The 18,873-nt window shown below is 35.5% G+C and overlaps 1 protein-coding gene across 1 annotated transcript; it reads left to right on the top strand.

Moving 5' to 3' along the window:
- Positions 1-1,274: 1,274 nt before the first annotated feature.
- LOC145676142 (uncharacterized) lies at positions 1,275-14,856 on the top strand. The gene is made up of 2 exons (XM_081747050.1): positions 1,275-1,531; positions 9,979-14,856. Exons 1-2 carry the CDS (start codon positions 1,275-1,277, stop codon positions 10,205-10,207), a joined length of 486 nt encoding a protein of 161 aa, XP_081603176.1. The 3' UTR covers positions 10,208-14,856.
- The last annotated feature ends 4,017 nt before the right edge of the window (positions 14,857-18,873 follow it).

An 18,873-nucleotide genomic window follows, 5' to 3' on the forward strand; every position in this document is an offset into this window, starting at 1 on the left:
GCTATTGGTTGGTTGACACTATTATGCACTGAATGAGGGACATTGTTTCTTTTCACCTGTTCAAGGGTGTTGCTTTCTTGCGAGTTGGGGTGTACATTAATATTGCGTTTTACAATTTCACTCCAGGATGCACTTGTATTTTCGTTTTGAGCGATCTGTCCATTATTTTGCAGAATGTCTTTAGATAATATGTCTATTATTAATTGTTTCGATAGAATTTCTTCTAGTTTTGCATTCAGTTCTCTTTGCAGTTTTTCACAATTAATACAAAATGAACCCTCCATTGTATAACATAAACAAAATTCTAACACAAAGAAGCTATAATTTTCAATATCAATGCGATTTTTCTGAAACCATAATTTCAGCGTAAACCGTAAAGTTAAAACAGGGTACGCTGGCAACGCTGACTTTCATAGAGATTGCAGCTATGAGATTGCAAATGGCCGCCAATTTATTGTAATATATTTTTCAAAATTCTGAGAATCCACTACGAACTAATAAAATGAAATCTACACAGCTATTATTGTTTTGGCACAGCTTTACACTTTTATCCATTGGAGACTGGATTCAACATTTCTTTTTCCTCCAGAGGGCTAACTCGCATTTAAAATACTAAAATAATACTTCTAGTGGAAACACAAATACACGTTTTGTTTACGTTTCACAAATTATTCATATCTCAGTTTCTATCACTACGAAAGTACATTTTCGATGTTCTTCTTACCACTACATAATTCACAGATAAAATAGTGTAGAGTAAGTTCTTCTTAGAATAATATTACCACTAAAATTCTCGCAATAAAGCGGGAGCATGTCTCGACGCGTTCTAGCTAGTTGCACAATGATCCTCGTTCCGTTATCATTTTTCAGCTATTCTAATCTTTACATTTTACATGTTTAATTACCTTTCTAAATTGCCGATATTCTTGTTCAATACAGTGATAATGATACTATGCAAACTTTTGTAATGCTTACTACAAACAAACAATCAATAGCCGAGAGAGGAATTGTGATTGATGAAGAAGAATAAGAGGAAGAAGTAGAAGAGTGGAAATATAAAGTTGATTTTGTGAACGTACTTGTAAATCATTTCATTAACACTGGCAACGTAAAATATAAGGGGAGTATAAGAACAGTGTTAAATTCTTATTATATTTCAATTCACAATGGCTGGTAAGGCGTCTGTTAAATTGGAATTGATATGCTAAGAAGAAATTGTTTATGACTTACCTAGTGATGATCCGCTCGAAGGGAGAGGGTGGACATACGAACTAATGAATGACAACAAAGAGTTAATATTATCTACAACGGAAGGAGAGGTATCAGCGGGCAAGGATACAGCTATGTGCTCCTTGGATGTGAAACGAAACGTTGATAGGGTGAAACCAGAATTAGCACTAGAAGAAGATCCTGAATTTGAAAGTAATATAGAAACGCTAAGAAAGATTGTGGTTCAGGAGACTTGCGCGTCGTATTCTAATGACTCCCAACAATTAATAACAAAAAGTTTAAATTCAGTTCGGCCAGAAAGGTAATGTTCAATTTTTCATTAACTAATTGCCTCAGATTGATAATACGGTTACATGGTTTCGGAAATTTTGTTGGTTAAAAGCAATACTTCACGAGAAATATTTAGGTATGGAAGATATCATGAACGTAAGTTAGTAGCCTACAATTTGGAAATGACATGGCACACGTAGACAAGCTGTATACCAAATAAAAATAAAAAAAAATGATACGATCCATACAATTCTTATGTAGTTCATATCTTGATAAAATAATTATTTCTTTATTATTGGTTACACATTTCGTACTAATTGTTTCACATACTTAAAATATGGGTGCTCGACGATATTGTTTTATTTATATAGAGACTTATGTAAAATACCAAATAATGAGAATGGTAATTATCCTAAAATTTTACAAATGTAAACCTGTAATGTATTATATTCGAACATAAACTATGGACGTTTGTGATTTTGTTTTGATTTAGGTCAAATGGGTCTAGCTTGATTTTTCCGTCGGGCTTCGAAAGACATAAGTAAAATACAAGATAAAGAATATTTTAACCAACAATGGATGTTCATTATTTGTAGTGGTCCATACAACAGTTCATTTCATAGCTGCACTCATTTTTTCAAGAAAGTCAACTTTTTACATTCTTAGAAAAATTTTTTTAGGGTATGGACCTGCATTTTTCAATATGGGATCACTTTAGGGGCTTGATGTACGTACATTATTTATGAATTATTGTTAAAACAACGCTAATCAGCATGTGCTAGATGGCCGGTAAAAATAAGATTGCTGTGCAGATTAGGGCATTACGCAGAATGTGGGTAAACAAGGATAGCGCAAAATTCTGTATTTAGGATGACTTACACGTCTTACGTGTTGAATGTGTTCTTGCTTGTATATTTGTGTTCCAAAGTAACACAATACATTAGGGACGTAACTTCTTAGTTATATGGATCCCTTCATTCCCAAACATTTTCATAGTTCCGTGTTATGATTTGCCACACTAAATTTTGATACTTCATTTCGCTTACAGTGGTTACTAGCTACCTTGACAAGGGGTTACTTTGAACATCGGGCATTACTTGGCACAAAATATGAAGAGAGTTTCACAGTCCTCCGTCGGTAAAACCATGAACTGTATACACGAAGTTTCAACTACCCCCTACGATAGAACATGTAACTTTATTTTTGTGTTAATGTTGGGGTCAGCATCAGTTCTAATTACAGGGAGGCTTTGTTGTTGTAGTGGCGTGGAAAACAGTCACTGTAAGGACCGCCAAATTTTAAAAGAATTTCCGTCAATGTTAAGTCAGTTTCGTTATATTATACATTGTAACTTGCATTACACAACGTAACTAATAACCGTTTGAACATTTTAATACAAATAAATTAGTAAAACGTTGGTTAAGCCCTACGGAGCGCCATTCTGTGCGTAATTATTTGACAACACAGGTTGTAAGTCATTCATTAAAAATACAGATTAATGAATTGGATCCTAAAACAAACGGTGCTGACCAGTAGCGTAGCCAGGATGTGTGTTTGGGGGGCCCAAGTGCTGTTATAGGCACATATAGAAAAATTACAAACAAAAAAATTTATAAACATAAAAATATATAAAAAATTACAAACATCAAAGTACCAAAGTACATTGTCAGACCTCTTTGGGGGGGGCCCGGCCCCTCCGGGCCCCCCCCTTCCCTACGCCACTGGTGCTGACAATCTCTTACAGTTCAAGCTTGCAAGGTCCCTGAGGATTCGAATGAATCGCTTCTACCCTAAGACCTTACATACCACCCTAGTTGCATGCCTTCGGTATTCAAGTCATGACAAATCAGGGTTAATTTCCGAACCCTAATTGGGCTGTCAACATTCAGGCCTTGAGGAGGCATTTTAAGAAAATAAATGTAATGAAGAGGACGACAAGAAATACACCCTGGAAGGGGATTTAATGCAACATCCTCACATTTCAAATCATCAATTTTTTAATCATTAGTATTACTTCAGGCCCGCTCGTACCTACAAAATTGGTACGTTTACAAATGTAACCTTTTAAAGAGCGCTAGCTTATACTTATGTGTGGCTTACTAGCAATTGCACTTATCTTTATCGAGAATAAAGTCACATCCAAGAGCATTTGTCACAATAGTGAAACACAAGATAACAGTAATATTAACTTGCTCATTAAACATTATTGTTGTTCAGGGCCTACTCGTACGTAGCAATCTTAATTTGTTCTCATAACATAAACCTTAATTTTACCATATACTGCCTAACTGACGTAAGCACTCAGTACTATCGATACATCATAGTATCTGGTGTTTATCGTAGTAAATGGTAACGTGGAATCGAAAACGGGCTTCCCTTTTTCTTTTTCTCGAGATCGGTTTATGATTCCCGGCACAAGAATACAAGAGTTATTTTCAAATATCAAAAAGAATAACATTTAATTTACTTTCTCCAAATCCAAATCAAAACTTTAATTATTTTCTATAAATCCAAATCAAAACTAATTATTATATCAAAATCTAAAATCCGAACATCAATTTTATTACTATTTTACTTTTCTCTAATTATGCCAAACAATAAAAATTAGAACAAAATTTTGAAATTTTAGTCAATTGCCGAATCTGCACATTAGCTGGGTCCCAACCAGGCGTCCGACTGGTTTCATCACTTTAATTTTATAACGAAAGTAGGGATGTCCCTAGGGGATGAACTATATTTTAACCTTCAACTCTTCTTAACTTATAATATCGCTTTCTCTGAAGTCAATTAACTTCAGGTAATATTAGTCACATTGAATGCACATTGACTTTTCATAGTAGACTGCATAAATATATCGAACAACGAGCAACTTTATCAAATTCAAGGTTATTGTCAATTACTTTCAATATTATACTAAATTGTGTTTAACTTACAGTATTTTGACGGCGACTTGATCTTACATTACAAATTTTGCATATTTTCTCATTATACAATCACAACATCAGATGAAAAAGTTCACTATCTGAAGAGCACATTTTTTAATTACCCAAAATTTTAACTTTATGATTAATTGTAGTTATTGCTAGTACTTCTCTAATTATGTTCGTAATTATATCTAATTGCCTAACATGTCTCTAAATGCTTGATTGTATGGGGACAGTTAATGTTAATATAAACATGAAGGAGAATGATTAAAAACTCAAGCAAAATTTGATAACAAAATTTTATTATGAAGTATGGTTCCCAAAACTGGAAAGACCTAAAAAAATACAAAACTTAAACATCCTAATAAGAATTCGATACTGAAAGCCCGCATCCAAAACGGGATAGCCATACTTTTCAAAAGTGGTGCGGTATTATTACAATTTCAAAGTCGGAAATCGCGTTCTGAATCAATTACCTGTTTAAAATTTCCAATGCTGTCTCTCCCATCCACATTCATCTTTCATCTCCAAATGCTGTAAGGAAACCATAAAACATGACATCTAACTAAACGTACCTGATTGTAAGGCGATATTGATGGTTTCTTGGACTGGTGCGTCAGTGGCGGTGGGCACACACTTTGATTCTGAAAAGTAACCTTCTAAATTCGGGGAAATAATCAAATAAATAAACAATAATCCTTTTTTCATAATCTAAAAGTTTAAAAGTTCAAATTCGGTATTTCTGATTTCTAATCTCTTTTGGGGTTTAACCCGAGTTGGGGTGAAGCTCACGGTTTTTTTGTGCTAAGATTTTAATTTTCCATCTGTGCCGGTTACGCTTGCAAGCTGTAATTTAGCACGGTTACGTGTACTTTTCCAGTTAGTTTGTTTAATTTCGGAACTTTTCTCCTTTTTACAGCGTATTTACTAAACTTCCACGTAATGACACGCCTTCCTTTGCGACGTTTGGATTTACGCTGCATTACGACACCTGCCATAAATTTCTTTTTAGGTTTGCGCTTACTATTACTATATTTTGCCATGTAGTTTATTATAGAATGTTCGTACGTGTTTTCGCTTAAGCTTTTTAGTGCTCTTCGGAGTCGATGTATACTTCTTCCTCATGTTTGATTCGAAATAACCTCGCCTACAGCTCGACTTTAATTTGCATGTAGTTCGTCTTTGACCGAGTTTAGTGCGTTCCGAATTACGCTTACCAAGGCACTTTCCTTTTATTCTCAACTTATTTCCTTCTGCACGCCTAACGTGTGGTTGTGCGTGCTGAGAATACGCTGTACGTGGAGGTCGACGCACATTGTTTTCATAATGAGCAATCAACATGTCTACATTTTGTGTAACACTACACTTAAACTTTCGCTTTTTACAATTTCGCAATATTGAAGTACTAGCTTGAAAATTCAAATATTTCGGCAACTGAAAATTAATAATTGTTGCATCTGATGTACTGATATGATCACGTCTTCTCATTTTAATTCTTCTGATTATGCTCCTCGAAATCGAGTTTACCTTAATAATGTATTACGAAAACTCAACTGGGTATCATTGGCCATCTTATTTTTCTTCTTAACTTTAGTGTTACATTTCGGTTCTATAACGGAAATATACTTTCGACTGCGTGTGCTTTATTGGAAGTGTTACTTCTACGCTTGTTTACGGTAAACATTTCCGACCGATATATTATGTACGAGACCTTCATTACGTAAAGCAGAATTCGCTTGGCGGGTCTATTGTGAATTTGAAGTCGTTTCCTTCTACAATACTCAAAGCTGATAAAGTCGGGATGGATTTGCAGCACTCAAGTGCAACTTACGTTAGACATACACTGTTACAAAGACATATTTGAATTTGTTTATTCGCGCAAAACCATTTGCCTTTGGCCAAAACCCAAGAAGATTGACCGCGTTAACTAATTCAGAGAGTACTTCAGTTAAGGAGCTATTGGCTACTTTGATATTATTACGTAAGCTGTCTGCTTTGACATTCAATTCGCTCTTTCCTACGCTCCCAGATCGTTTCTGATAGAGGCTTTTGAAGTTCACCTACTGATTCATGTATTTTTTGTCCTAGGCATCCAATATTCATTACCATTTTTGAGTAATGGTTTCTAATTATTTCTCTAATTCCTCTGTCAACATTGCTTGAAATTGTTCTAATACACTAGCCTCCATATTGATATGAGTTACGAGCAACTAATTCAAAGTACAAAAAACTAAATGTCTGAGTTTAATACGAAAATAAGAAACATGCACTTAAAACATGAAACACTAAGAATTTTGATATTACGACCATTAACAACCAATCCTTGTGTTTACATCTCAGGTTTCACTTTGCGAAGTGCTTCAATATAAAATTAACACAGATATAAACCAGTACCATATATAAAATATTTTCTATAACTATTCTATCAGGCTTTGATTCCATTTTGTACTAATACACAATAACACACTCAGCAAGGCCATATGATAATATTTGAAAAACAGAATCACGTGACAGTTTCTACACAATAACTGTGTCTTCATCAGACTTCCACTCCTGGTTGCTGGGAGTTTGTCATCACTTATATATACTGTCCGGAGATCAATTTTAATTAGGTTCCGCCCCTTCTTTAAAAAGTAACACTTGTCTGGCTTTCACTTTCACTTTTTAGCTGCACACGTGTTATATTAAAGGTTTACTTTTTTCCGCTGGATGCGTCTTTTCCTCTAATTATCCTTGTTTCCCTTGTTATTTTGTTTCTCTTTCTTTCTTCTTCCTTTTAATCTTTTCTTTAAGCAGAATCTTCTCTCACTCCTTATTTATCGAGAATCTTGCATTCCAGTTCATCACCTTGCGTCCTGCTTTCATAATCTCTGGCTTCCTTCCATTTTCTCACCAAAGTCCTGTTCTCTACTTCTATGACCTCTGCTTCTTCCCACCCTATCCTGTGGTTTGTTTCTTTCTGATGCTTGTATATCGCATTCTTGTCCATTTTCAATCTTACAACATCCTGGTGCTGCTTAATCCTTTTTTTGCATTTTTTTTGTTTCTCTTATGTAAATTTTGTTACACTCCTCGCATCCTACTCTATATATTACTCCCCCTTGATCTTTGTTCGCTATTGCCTTTCTCTTTTTTCTTCTGACTAGTTCAATTATTCTGCTTCCTCTTTATTTGTACGTCCTAATTCCTGCTTTTCGAAACATTCTCTATATGTTCTCTCTTTGTTTGCACAGTTATTGTGTTGAAACTGTCACGTGATACTGTTTTCTTTTTACATATTATCACATAGCCTTGCTCAGTGTGTTATTGTGTATTAGTATTAAAACATTTACTCTTATTCATAAATGCACATGAAGGTGCATAGTGTAAAACATGTATGTATGTGTGTATACTCAATCAGTTGTTTACTATCCACTCACATCTACATAGAATTAAAAATCAACAAGAAAAATTTTTATGAGCTACATTAATCTCTCTGTTGCTCTCAAGGTCAAAACATATTTACTTAACTTACATGAAAAATCTACATTACTCAGTTCTTGTTTTTATCTATCACTCTGCTTTATTTTTAATTAATTTTGTTCGCCGAGGATCTGATAGAAACTGACTGTCGACACTAGGCTAATCAGATCCAAACTCAACACGTTATCTGTATAACTAATGGTATTGTAAAAGCAGTTGTAGGAAGATTGCTATAATTTAATCCTGAAAACGGTCGCCATGTGGTTGAAATCGTGTTTTTTGGTAGTTGTTAGATTCTTGTAAATATAATCGTAACCTTCACATTGATTTTCGTCTTTTTCCCAACATTTGTCACTTGTTTATTGCATTTATCCAAGTTTTGCTCCGGCAGTGTGACGTAATATTGAGGTCTCAAATATTCAGTAATAATAATAATAATAGTATAGGTAACAAATTCCGTATGAGGACACATTGTATTAAAGCCTGTAAAATAACCCGTAGCGTAAGCCATAAGTTACAAAATAGTCGGGATTGGAGAGAAGTGTCAGGACCAACAGCACATACCCTCTCGATACGTTATTACAACTAGCTACATGTTATAACGGAAAGTTTCCCTACAAATAGCAAAATGTTATAAAGGAAAGTTAAATGTTATAACGGAAAGTTTCGAGGTAATTTTGGTGTAGAAAGTAGGGATTCTGAACTCACAAGAGCCGTAATTACAGTTGTTTTTAACTAATGGTTATGCTGGCTAAGCTACAGAAGAAGTCGAAGGCGTTTCGGGAAAGATGATCCGTACCATCATGAGACATCTCTACAGCTACTCAAATTTAAACGAAAGATTTCCGCTAATATTTCGTGTAGAATATATTCTACTGTACGTTTTCAGGAAAAAACTAAAAAAAAGAACTGAATATAATTGAAAACTAAAGCTTGTAATAAACTAACTTGTGAAGTTTGCAGATTTAATTAAAAAATCTTTGCTACAAAAATATATACACAGACCATAATTCAGTGAGCTCTGAAATCTTATCAAAATGATGTATAAGATTCAGTCTACAGAGCAATTGTTGCTTAAAGAGTGGCATACACTATTTCTAGAATCGAGATAAGATGAGATACGATAGTTTTGGTCTCGTCTCGATTCTCATCTCCAAAGCATGACTATAGTGTGAGTTAAACTTGTCCCGTCTCGAATTAAAATGTTTCATCCCGATTTTGTTTGGTTTGTTTTAGAATCGAGATGAGAAATTCGTCTTTTCATGGGCAACATTACACAAAACCGAAATATTTTTTTTGCCTAATATCACGTTTTTGCTTGTAATGGTACGACCTGAGCGATAATAAGTTTTTAATTTTTAAATATTATTCGAGATAATTGTTATTATTGTTAGTATTATTCCTGAAAATTTGATAGTTCAAGTGCTGAAACAAACGTGTATTCAAATATTTGAATATAATGAAGCGTGTGTTATCGCCGATCTATTTCCATCAAAATTCCTAAAGTAAAAAAAAAAGAAAAGTGCTTGACGTGTATTGGATCGAAGAACTTCGAGATTACTGGTCAAGCCCCTAGACCACTGAACCACGATCACAACGCTGTAAATGATTCGTCTTTAGTCTTGTTACTCTAAGTTTCTCTGCCTCAGGTTGGAAAGTTGTATGTAATTTTTTAATTGGTTTCAAAACGTCTTTCGTGTTCCTCTTATGATGATATAAGTGAATTACCTTCGGTACAGTTTCTTTTAATACGTTGAGTTGTTCTTAAACCTTTGGATCGCAAGTTGGTTTTTTCTCCACACGAATCTACACATAAGACAGATTTAATTCTCATACTGTGCATTTGTGTCAAAACAGCCGACAATACCTGGTCATAGGCTTATGCCCGCCACGATATAAATGATAGTTTAATTTGATATAGTGAAACAAACTACAGCAACTTATTTTGAGACAATAGTGATATGGTACTCCATTTCATATTTCAACAATATTTAATGTAATAAAACTTGTAATATAGCGAATGAATACATGTTTTCTTGCTACTTAATCATCATCTCCATTTACATTTCATTGTTTGCTGAATTCGTTACAGGCGCGATAACATCTTTGCTTTCCACGGAGAAGGGAATACGTTTACTACATTAAATAAATCCATTTCTCATTCTTATGATGAATCTGATACTTCGACGCAGTTTGGCAAAAAATTTCATCGATCACGTTTGACAAAGAATATGGTGACACAGGAAAGTGAAAAAGGCATACGTCCCAAAATAGTGATAAACGCTCTACTCAAAGTTCAACTATGTCAAGTGGTGAGTTAGTGCATTCAGGTGAAAAATCTCACACATGTGGAGTATGTGGAAAGGAGTTTAGAGTATGTTCAAGTTTGGCTACGCACATGGTGATTCATACAGGAGGAAAACTACGCACGTGCCAAGAGTGTGGCAAGGCAATTAATCAACGTTCACATTTGGCTACACACATGTTAATCCACACAGGAGAAAAACCTCACACGTGCGAAGAGTGTGGTAAGGCATTTAATCGATGTTCGACTTTGGCTACACACATGTTAATCCACACAGGAGAAAAAGCTCACACGTGCCAACTGTGTGGTAAAGCATTTACTGAACGTTCAACTTTAACTAAACACATTTTAATCCACACAGGAGAAAAGCCCTACATGTGCCAAAAGTGTGGTATGGCTTTTAATCATCGTTCGACTTTGGCTAAACACATGTTAATCCACACAGGAGAAAAAACTTACACGTACGAAGAGTATGGTAGGGCATTTACTCAGCGCTCATATTTGGCTGCACACGTTAGTCCACACAGGAGAAAAACCTCACACGTGCCAAGAGTCTGGTAAGGCATTTTATCGACGTTCAGAATTGGCTACACACACGTTAATCCACACAGGAGAAAAACCTCACACGTGCTAAGAGTGTAGTGAGGCATTTAATAGACGTTCGAATTTGGCTACACAAATGTTAGTCCACACAGGAGGAAAACCTCACACGTGCCAAGAGTGTGGTACGGCATTTAATCGTCATTCATATTTGGTTCTCGAGGTTCCAGTTAGGCTGCACACATGTTAATCCTCAGAGGAACAAAATATCACACATGCTACGAGTGTAACGGCGAATTTAAATATCGTTTAAGTTTGGTTACACACATGTTAATCCATACAGGAGCAAAACCTCACACGTGCGAAGAGTGTGGTAAGGCATTTAATCGATGTTCGACTTTGGCCAAACACATGTTAATCCACACTCTAGAAAAGCCTCACACGTGCCAGGAGTGTGGTAAGGCATTTACTCATCGTTCACATGTGGCTACACATATGTTAATCCACACTGGAGAAAAACCTCACACGTGCCAACAGTGTGGCAAGGCATTTTATGAACGTTCACATTTGGCTAGACACATGTTAATCCACACAGGAGAATAACCTCACACGTGCCAAGAGTGTGGTAAGGCATTTACTCATCGTTCATATTTGGCTACACACATGTTAATCCATACAGGAGAAAAACCTCACACGTGCCAACAGTGTGGTAAAGCATTTACTGAACGTTCAACTTTAACTAAACACATGTTAATCCACACAGGAGAAAAGCCCTACATGTGCCAAAAATGTGGTAAGGCAGTTACTCATCGTTAATATTTGCCTACACATGTTAATCCACACAGGAGAAAAACCTCACACGTGCCAAGTGTGTGGCAAGGCATTTAATCGACGTTCACATTTGGCTACACACATGTTAATCCACACAGGAGAAAAAACTCACACGTGCCAAGAGTGTGGTAATGCATTTAATCGTAGTTCGACTTTGGCTAAACACATGTTAATCCACAGAGGAGAAAAATCTCATACGTGCTAAGAGTGTAGTGAGGCATTTAATAGACGTTCGAATTTGGCTACACAAATGTTAGTCCACACAGGAGGAAAACCTCACACGTGCCAAGAGTGTGGTACGGCATTTAATCGTCATTCATATTTGGTTCTCGAGGTTCCAGTTAGGCTGCACACATGTTAATCCTCAGAGGAACAAAATATCACACATGCTACGAGTGTAACGGCGAATTTAAATATCGTTTAAGTTTGGTTACACACATGTTAATCCATACAGGAGAAAGAGGTTATGTATGCTAAGAGTGTGGTTAGAAGCTTAGTCGAAGTTCAGCTCTGGCTACACATATTAATATGCCCTAAGTGTGGTATGTCATTTGATAAACGTTGAAGTTTGGCTAGAAAAATGTTAACACACACAGGAGTAAAACATCACACATGTCGAGAGTGTGGTAGGGCATTTAATCTACGTTCGAAATTGGCTACACACATGTGAATCCAAACAGTAGCAAAATCTCACCTTGCAAAAATCCTGGAATAGAATTTATTCAACGTCCACACGTGCTGAGCCACACAGGGTCAAAATCTCACACGTGAGAGGTGTGGAAGGCGATATAGTCTACGCTCAAACGTTGAAACGCAGTTGAACAGAAGTCAGTCACCAAAGAGATGCAAAGATCTTAGCAAGGCGTTTACTCCAGGTTCACATATTGCAAAGTAAATGATAATCCACAAAGGACAAAAATCTCCCACGTGCGGAGAGTTTATATTAGTTGTCGCATTCTGCTGGAGGAATAGAGATGATATGATCTACGCTGTTATTTCTACGCGTGCTATGAAAATTGTACTATCCTAAATTGATGTTTGAGTAGAATAGTCGACGAAGGGATGTCATTTGTGTCTGACGTTATCCCACGTTTATTGTAGATCCATATCTAAGCTCAAGTTATAGTCACCAAAATGAGCAACTTTGTCACCTTCTGACAACATCTGGAAATGTTCGTGGCATCTTTCAAGTAAACTTAGAGCACTGTTCCTATATGGTCTGCTGAAACACCCGACGAAGACTGTTTTTGGACAGACTTACCTCTGCTCAAATAGTTTCACACTCACGTACGAGATCATTCTGTGCTCTGCTGCCCATTAATTTTAATACTACAAACAATCCGCCTGTATGGTCTTGCGGTCTTATTTCTATGTAGAGAATTGGTTGAGAAACGACATTCCACTGTTCCTTATTGATATTTTCAGACATGTTTCGCTCACCACTAAACAGCCATATTTACGGCACAGTCTGTAAAATTGTTTGTAACACTTTGTACGTTTTTGTAGTATAGTTTAAAGGTGGTTTTCTGTTCACTGCACTTTTGAGCAGCATTCTACTGTACATCACCACATTAAACGCAGAATATAAAACATTTGATTTGGCACACTTCTCTAGCGTGGGATCACGTTGCCCAAGTCACTCTCACTCTTTTCTTGCCATCTGAGTTGAACATTGTAAATTATTTTAATTGAGTGTTCTCTACCAATAAATGATAACGATATTTCACTGCATCTCCAACTGTCAAACTCAGACTCTAGCCGTTGCCTTACTACTGGGTTCACAATGGAAATGATAAAGCATAGAGATAGCACAAATATTTTTCCCGAAGTAGTAGCTCGAACTTTAAATTTCTGCGGTTTGATGCCGTCTTTTTGTATTTTATGCATAGACGATCCTAAGTACATAAAAAAATTGTTACTGCCAAACTTAACATACAGATTTACAGTGTGGATAACTTCATTATTCAAAATCTATAAAAGAAACTGTTGACCTTCTAACCAAAAGTTTTCCACATACCTTTCATTGTCCGGTTACGTAGTCCCACTCTGGAGCTATACCAATGCAAAACTTGTCCATATTACACTAATATATCGAAAAAGTAAATCTCACCTATATCAACAAACGCTTCCAAACTCAGCACTCTTTATTCATGCAATATATACTACCTCACTTTAGACCCCACACCAAATCGCTATCAGCATACTCCTTGTCCCTAATGTTTACGCTCTGCCAGTACACTTTACCCTCTTGAGATACATTGCTCTTAACCTTATAGTGGTAAGGTGAAAAAAAATTTTGTGAATGGTAACATTTTGCCTCCTGGACCCAGGAACATTTTTGTCTGATAAGATGTGAACTAGGATTTAAATTTGTATTATATTTATAATATTAAATACAAACACCAGACAGTGGATACGCTTTAAGCGAAACTATACATTTTTTTGAGGCAATACCTTTCTTGATAAAATTAAGTTCGATAATTATGTGAATATTTTATTGCTTAAATACCGGTACTGAAAATAAAATATTTATTAACTAGAAAGAAGTAACCCAGGATTTCTCCTAATAGCGGTATATTCACGTTTCAATTCTGCAGCAGTCTCCACACATCATTTTTGCGTGACTTAGGCAAATCCACTTACAGCACTTTTGGCAAAATATCTGGCCTTACTGTGTTTATACATGTAACATCGTCTTCGCTTTCCTACATGATTAGGTACAGAAGCATCTTGTAGAGTTAATCCGAAAAACCTTGCTGTGTTCGCTAAATGTATAACATTACTACTAGTCGGTTCTACATTTTAGAAGTGATAAAATCACGTTATTTGCCATCGTGTAGTATTTCTTTCTTCGTCATATACAGTAGGTATCTGGTCTACTATGTCCACCCCACCTTTAGTATCGTTGTAAAATATGACGATCTCTGGCTTCCTGTTATCTCTGTTACTCTCATCTAATTTGACGTCATTGTGCATACTTGAGATCAGCACTAAACACAGATATTTCTTAGATGCATACGAACCAATGGTGCAGTTCTAATGAAAACCAAATACACTACTGTATTCTTTCCTCCGTTTGGCATTCACAAACGCGGGGGCAACTCTCTTGTTTTTACGAATTGTCCCTATAATAGTTAACTTACTGTCTCATTCCATTTATTTAACCAAATTGCAGCTTGTAAACCGATTATTGTAAAAAGGTCTCTTTGCAAGAAGAAACATGAATCTGTTGACACAATCTCTTCACTACTTCTTCAGGTTTGTTATCTATCTGGAACGGGCCTTCTGGTTGTGTCCTCACATACACTTCTGTATTTGTTGTGTAGTATAATGTTTCACCAACAAGAATAAAAATTTTAATTCCACATTTTGGAGGTCTTTTAGTCATATAAATACGAAATCCACATCTTCCCCGGAAATCGGCAAGTGTCTCACCCAAAGTTGCTAACATACCAATTAAGAAAACTGTTGTTGCAGTTGTTTACAAATAATTCAAAAAAAGTCACGAATTGGGGCTTATCTGGGGCTCAAGGTTATATCTGATTATGTTATTCATTAGCATCTTCCACTCTTTCATCCATCCTATCCTGCACAGTAATCACTTTCTGCTCAGTTTGGCTTCTCCGATTCCCATCATCACATAGAGATGACCCTACGCAAAAGACACATTCATTTGTCTGATTAACAATACACATGTGTTAACTTGTGCTTCGCACCTCCCCTCATTCTCCGTCCTCGTTATCCCTTTACACATTTTTTATTTTCTCTAATTGTATTGTATTTATATTGAATCAATCTGTCTATATTAAGTTGTGTTATATATGTTTACTTACATAATAATGCTAAGAATCAAAGTTCCATACGCCCATTTTTCTTTTTCTTTTTGATTTTTTGTTAGTTTTGTGGAAGCTTCCTATTCGGATAGTTCTGAAGATTCTCCTGGACCATCAGACTGTGTTGAGGCCACAAATATGTCAGAAGATACTACTGTGAAAGTTTCCTGTGAAACTGTCACCAATGACGAAACTCGTGATGATGTAATTAGAGTTCCTCAAACACACAATAAAAAGCGAACGTATGAACAAAGATCAATAGTAAAGTATCTTAAAAATAGCCGGCCGTGCACACCAGAACATGAAGAACAGATTGCGAAAAGGATTGCAAACATGATAGTAACAGATCTGCTCCCAATTTCATTTATTGGAGGGAAAGGCTTTCGGGAGTTAACGTCCTTTCTTGAACCAAATTATAGCGTACCGTCTAGGCGAACACTATGGAGACGCTTGCAGCTTTTTTATTCTGAACTGAAAGACCAAGTACAACAGAGGCTACAGGAAGCAGAAGTAGTTGCTTTAACGACAGATATGTGGACGTCTCGAGCAACAGATTCTTACATTACAGTGACATGTCATGCTCGGTATAAGAACTTCTGTACATAAGATTTTGTTCTGAAGACAATTGAACTAGAAGAACGACATACAGCTGAAAATGTAGCTAATGCTATTAAACTGTGTATGGAGGAATGGTGCATCAAAGACAAAGTAGTTGCATTAGTTCACGACAATGCATCGAATATGATTAATGCTGGACGTTTGTTGCCGGTTTACAATGTATCATGCTTGGCACATACATTGCAGCGATCCATACTGACCAGTTTAGAGAAAAGCGAGGTAACAAATATAATTTCAATCTGTAGCAAAGTGGTAGGGAACTTCAAACATAGCACCACTGCTTCAGTCGCGCTTGAAAAGAAACAAAAATTTCTAAAGTTACCAAAGCATCGCCTTATTCAATATACAAAGACTCGCTGGAACAGTGTATATTCGATGAGCGAACGGTTGCTGGAAAAAAGAGAAGCAATAATTGCAGTGTTCTCTGATAGAAATATCACTAAACCTCTGGATGCAAGGATAACTGAAGACAAGTGGCAAATCATGGAAGATATCATTCGAGTACTGAAGCCACTACAAATGGCTACAACAGTTATGTGTGATCAAAAGTGTTCCATTTCTTTTGCTTTACCATTAGGATATGGTCTTATTTCTAACCACCTGAAGGAATGTCCTTCAGATTCTGAAATTGTTAAGAACTTAAAATCTTCAATATCAGTTGACTTAGGAAAGCGTCTTTAGCTCGATGCATTATCCGATTCTGAATCATCAGACTTTTTGTCAAATAGTGTTCTGAAAAGTTACCTCTTAGCAACATTCTTGGACCCAAAGTACAAATCATTACCATTTCTGAATTTTAAAATGCAAACAAATATCCATAGATGGGTTCATGATATTTGCGTAGAATCTGAAGAAAAAGAAGATGATTTATCACAGCAATCGTCCGGTGGGTCATCAGCATTAGACTATTTGCTTGGAATATTTCCATCGTGTTCAAGAAGTCCTAATGTAACAGATGAGCCTACTCTTTATAAATCAGATCAGTGTCTTTCGCAAAGTTGCAACAGCCTTGAATGGTGGAAACTTAACGAGCATCGGCTTCAAAAATTAGCATGTCTTGCTAAAAAATTCACGGTGATTCCAGCAACTTCAGTCGAATCTGAGCGAGTATTTTCACTTGCTGCTAATATCGTTACTGCCAGTAGATCTAGACTTATCCCTGAAAATGCAGATATATTAATATTTTTGAATAAAAATCTAAAAACTATCGCTTGCAAACCGCAATAGGTTGGCACAAGTTGCACTGGTGAATTAAATTTTAAATTAAAAAACGCTTAAAATGCAATATGCAAACACGATTTCACAATCAAACTCAACTCGTAAAATTTATGTTTGTGAAAGTTTGATAGTTTTTCTTAAGCTATATCAATCAATACCATTTTGTTTTCTTTCGGCATATTTTCTTATGTTTCTTTTCTTGTTTTGAATTGACAGAATTCACTAGTGTTTATCTAATAAAAGTCGTTGTCGTAGGGTTTATTTTATGTAGGTTTAGTTACTGGCGTAAGTAAAGTATTCAATTTTAGGTGAATGAATATAATTATTTGATATCTTTCTTTAGTTTTTGATAACATTCTATTATTTTCCAATTGAATGTTACTGAAGATTTTTGAACTTGCTTCATTAAAAAAAACTACAACTGTCCGTTAACTTGTAACTTTCGCAAAATGTGGAAATTTGAAGCAGTAGTTTGATTAATGCTACTTAAGCAGTGTCGCAGATCGAGAAATTTCGTCGATTTCTGCATTGAATTTTAAGTTGACATGGGACAAAGTATGTATAAAATACAGAATGAATACGGTAATTTTCATAAAGTACAAATTAAACCCATAATAAATAATAATATCCATCCATAACATTTTCTTATTTCAATTAACTGTTTCTAACGCTTTCAATCTCAATGAATCAATGCGTATACATGCAGTTTGTATTTGTTTTTGTTTGACTAGTATTGGTGGATGGCAACTGCTTCAGCTGCAGATATTACTATAAGTTTAGGGAGCTTATATCTCATACTTTGGTTTAAGCTCAGGGGGAGAACAGCAGCACATTTTTTTCGCTGCGTAAGTAAACAGAAGTGTAGTCCTTGGTTCTATTGATGTATGTGATGCATGTGAAATATTTGCACAGGGCTTTATTATTTCGCCGCATATACGGTACGTTAGTGGATAATGAAGTAAGATAAAAGTAATATTAGTAATGTTACATTGTTATTGAAACTTGTAACAGAGGAGAGGCGCTTTTGTTATTTTTGATCTAATGTCGTTAAGAAGAATAAAGGTATGATATATCCATGAATCTGTGAGATGTATTTCAGTTTTCTCTTTTGGTGAATTTTGGCAAGTTTATGTAATTTATACATTATTTCAAATAATGACATTCCCAGGCTTCTGATCATAAATTTGCATGCAAACAAAAACATTATATGTAAAGAAGCAGTTCTTTTTTCATTATCAGTGCATTTTTAGGACAAAAGCTCAGTTGTCTAAAAATTACTTTCAGAGCTTCATATTGTATCTTCGTGAGTGATTGTAAAATTTATTAAGAAATCTGGTTGCTGGACACTACTTGTGTATAATTATCAATTTCTTGTAGTGTATTTTTTCTGTGTGAAGTATTTTTGAAAATAAAATAAGTAATTACATAGTACAGCATTAATATTTAGAAAGAAACTTTTTCATAAAATGAAATACCAACTTCATTTCTTTGTAATGAAGAAAATTGATTTATTTCGAGTTCTAGAAACTTGATGTATTTCTAGTTCACAAATTTTGTGAATGTCAACGCGTGTTCTTTTATCTTGCTTTGATTCTAGATGTAGAAAGTTCGAATTGAAGTATATATCTATTACGTATGTATC

This window comes from Thermobia domestica, chromosome 18 (genome assembly GCF_964235325.1).
Source record: "Thermobia domestica chromosome 18, izTheDome1.hap1.1, whole genome shotgun sequence".
Classification (NCBI taxonomy): Eukaryota; Metazoa; Arthropoda; class Insecta; order Zygentoma; family Lepismatidae; genus Thermobia; species Thermobia domestica.

Coding starts and splice junctions, on each gene's coding strand:
- LOC145676142 (XM_081747050.1), top strand. CDS start 1,275: ATGAATGACAACAAAGAGTTAATATTATCTACAACGGAAGGAGAGGTA. Junction 1,532..9,978: donor AATTCAGTTCGGCCAGAAAG/GTAATGTTCAAT, acceptor AATTCGTTACAG/GCGCGATAACATCTTTGCTT.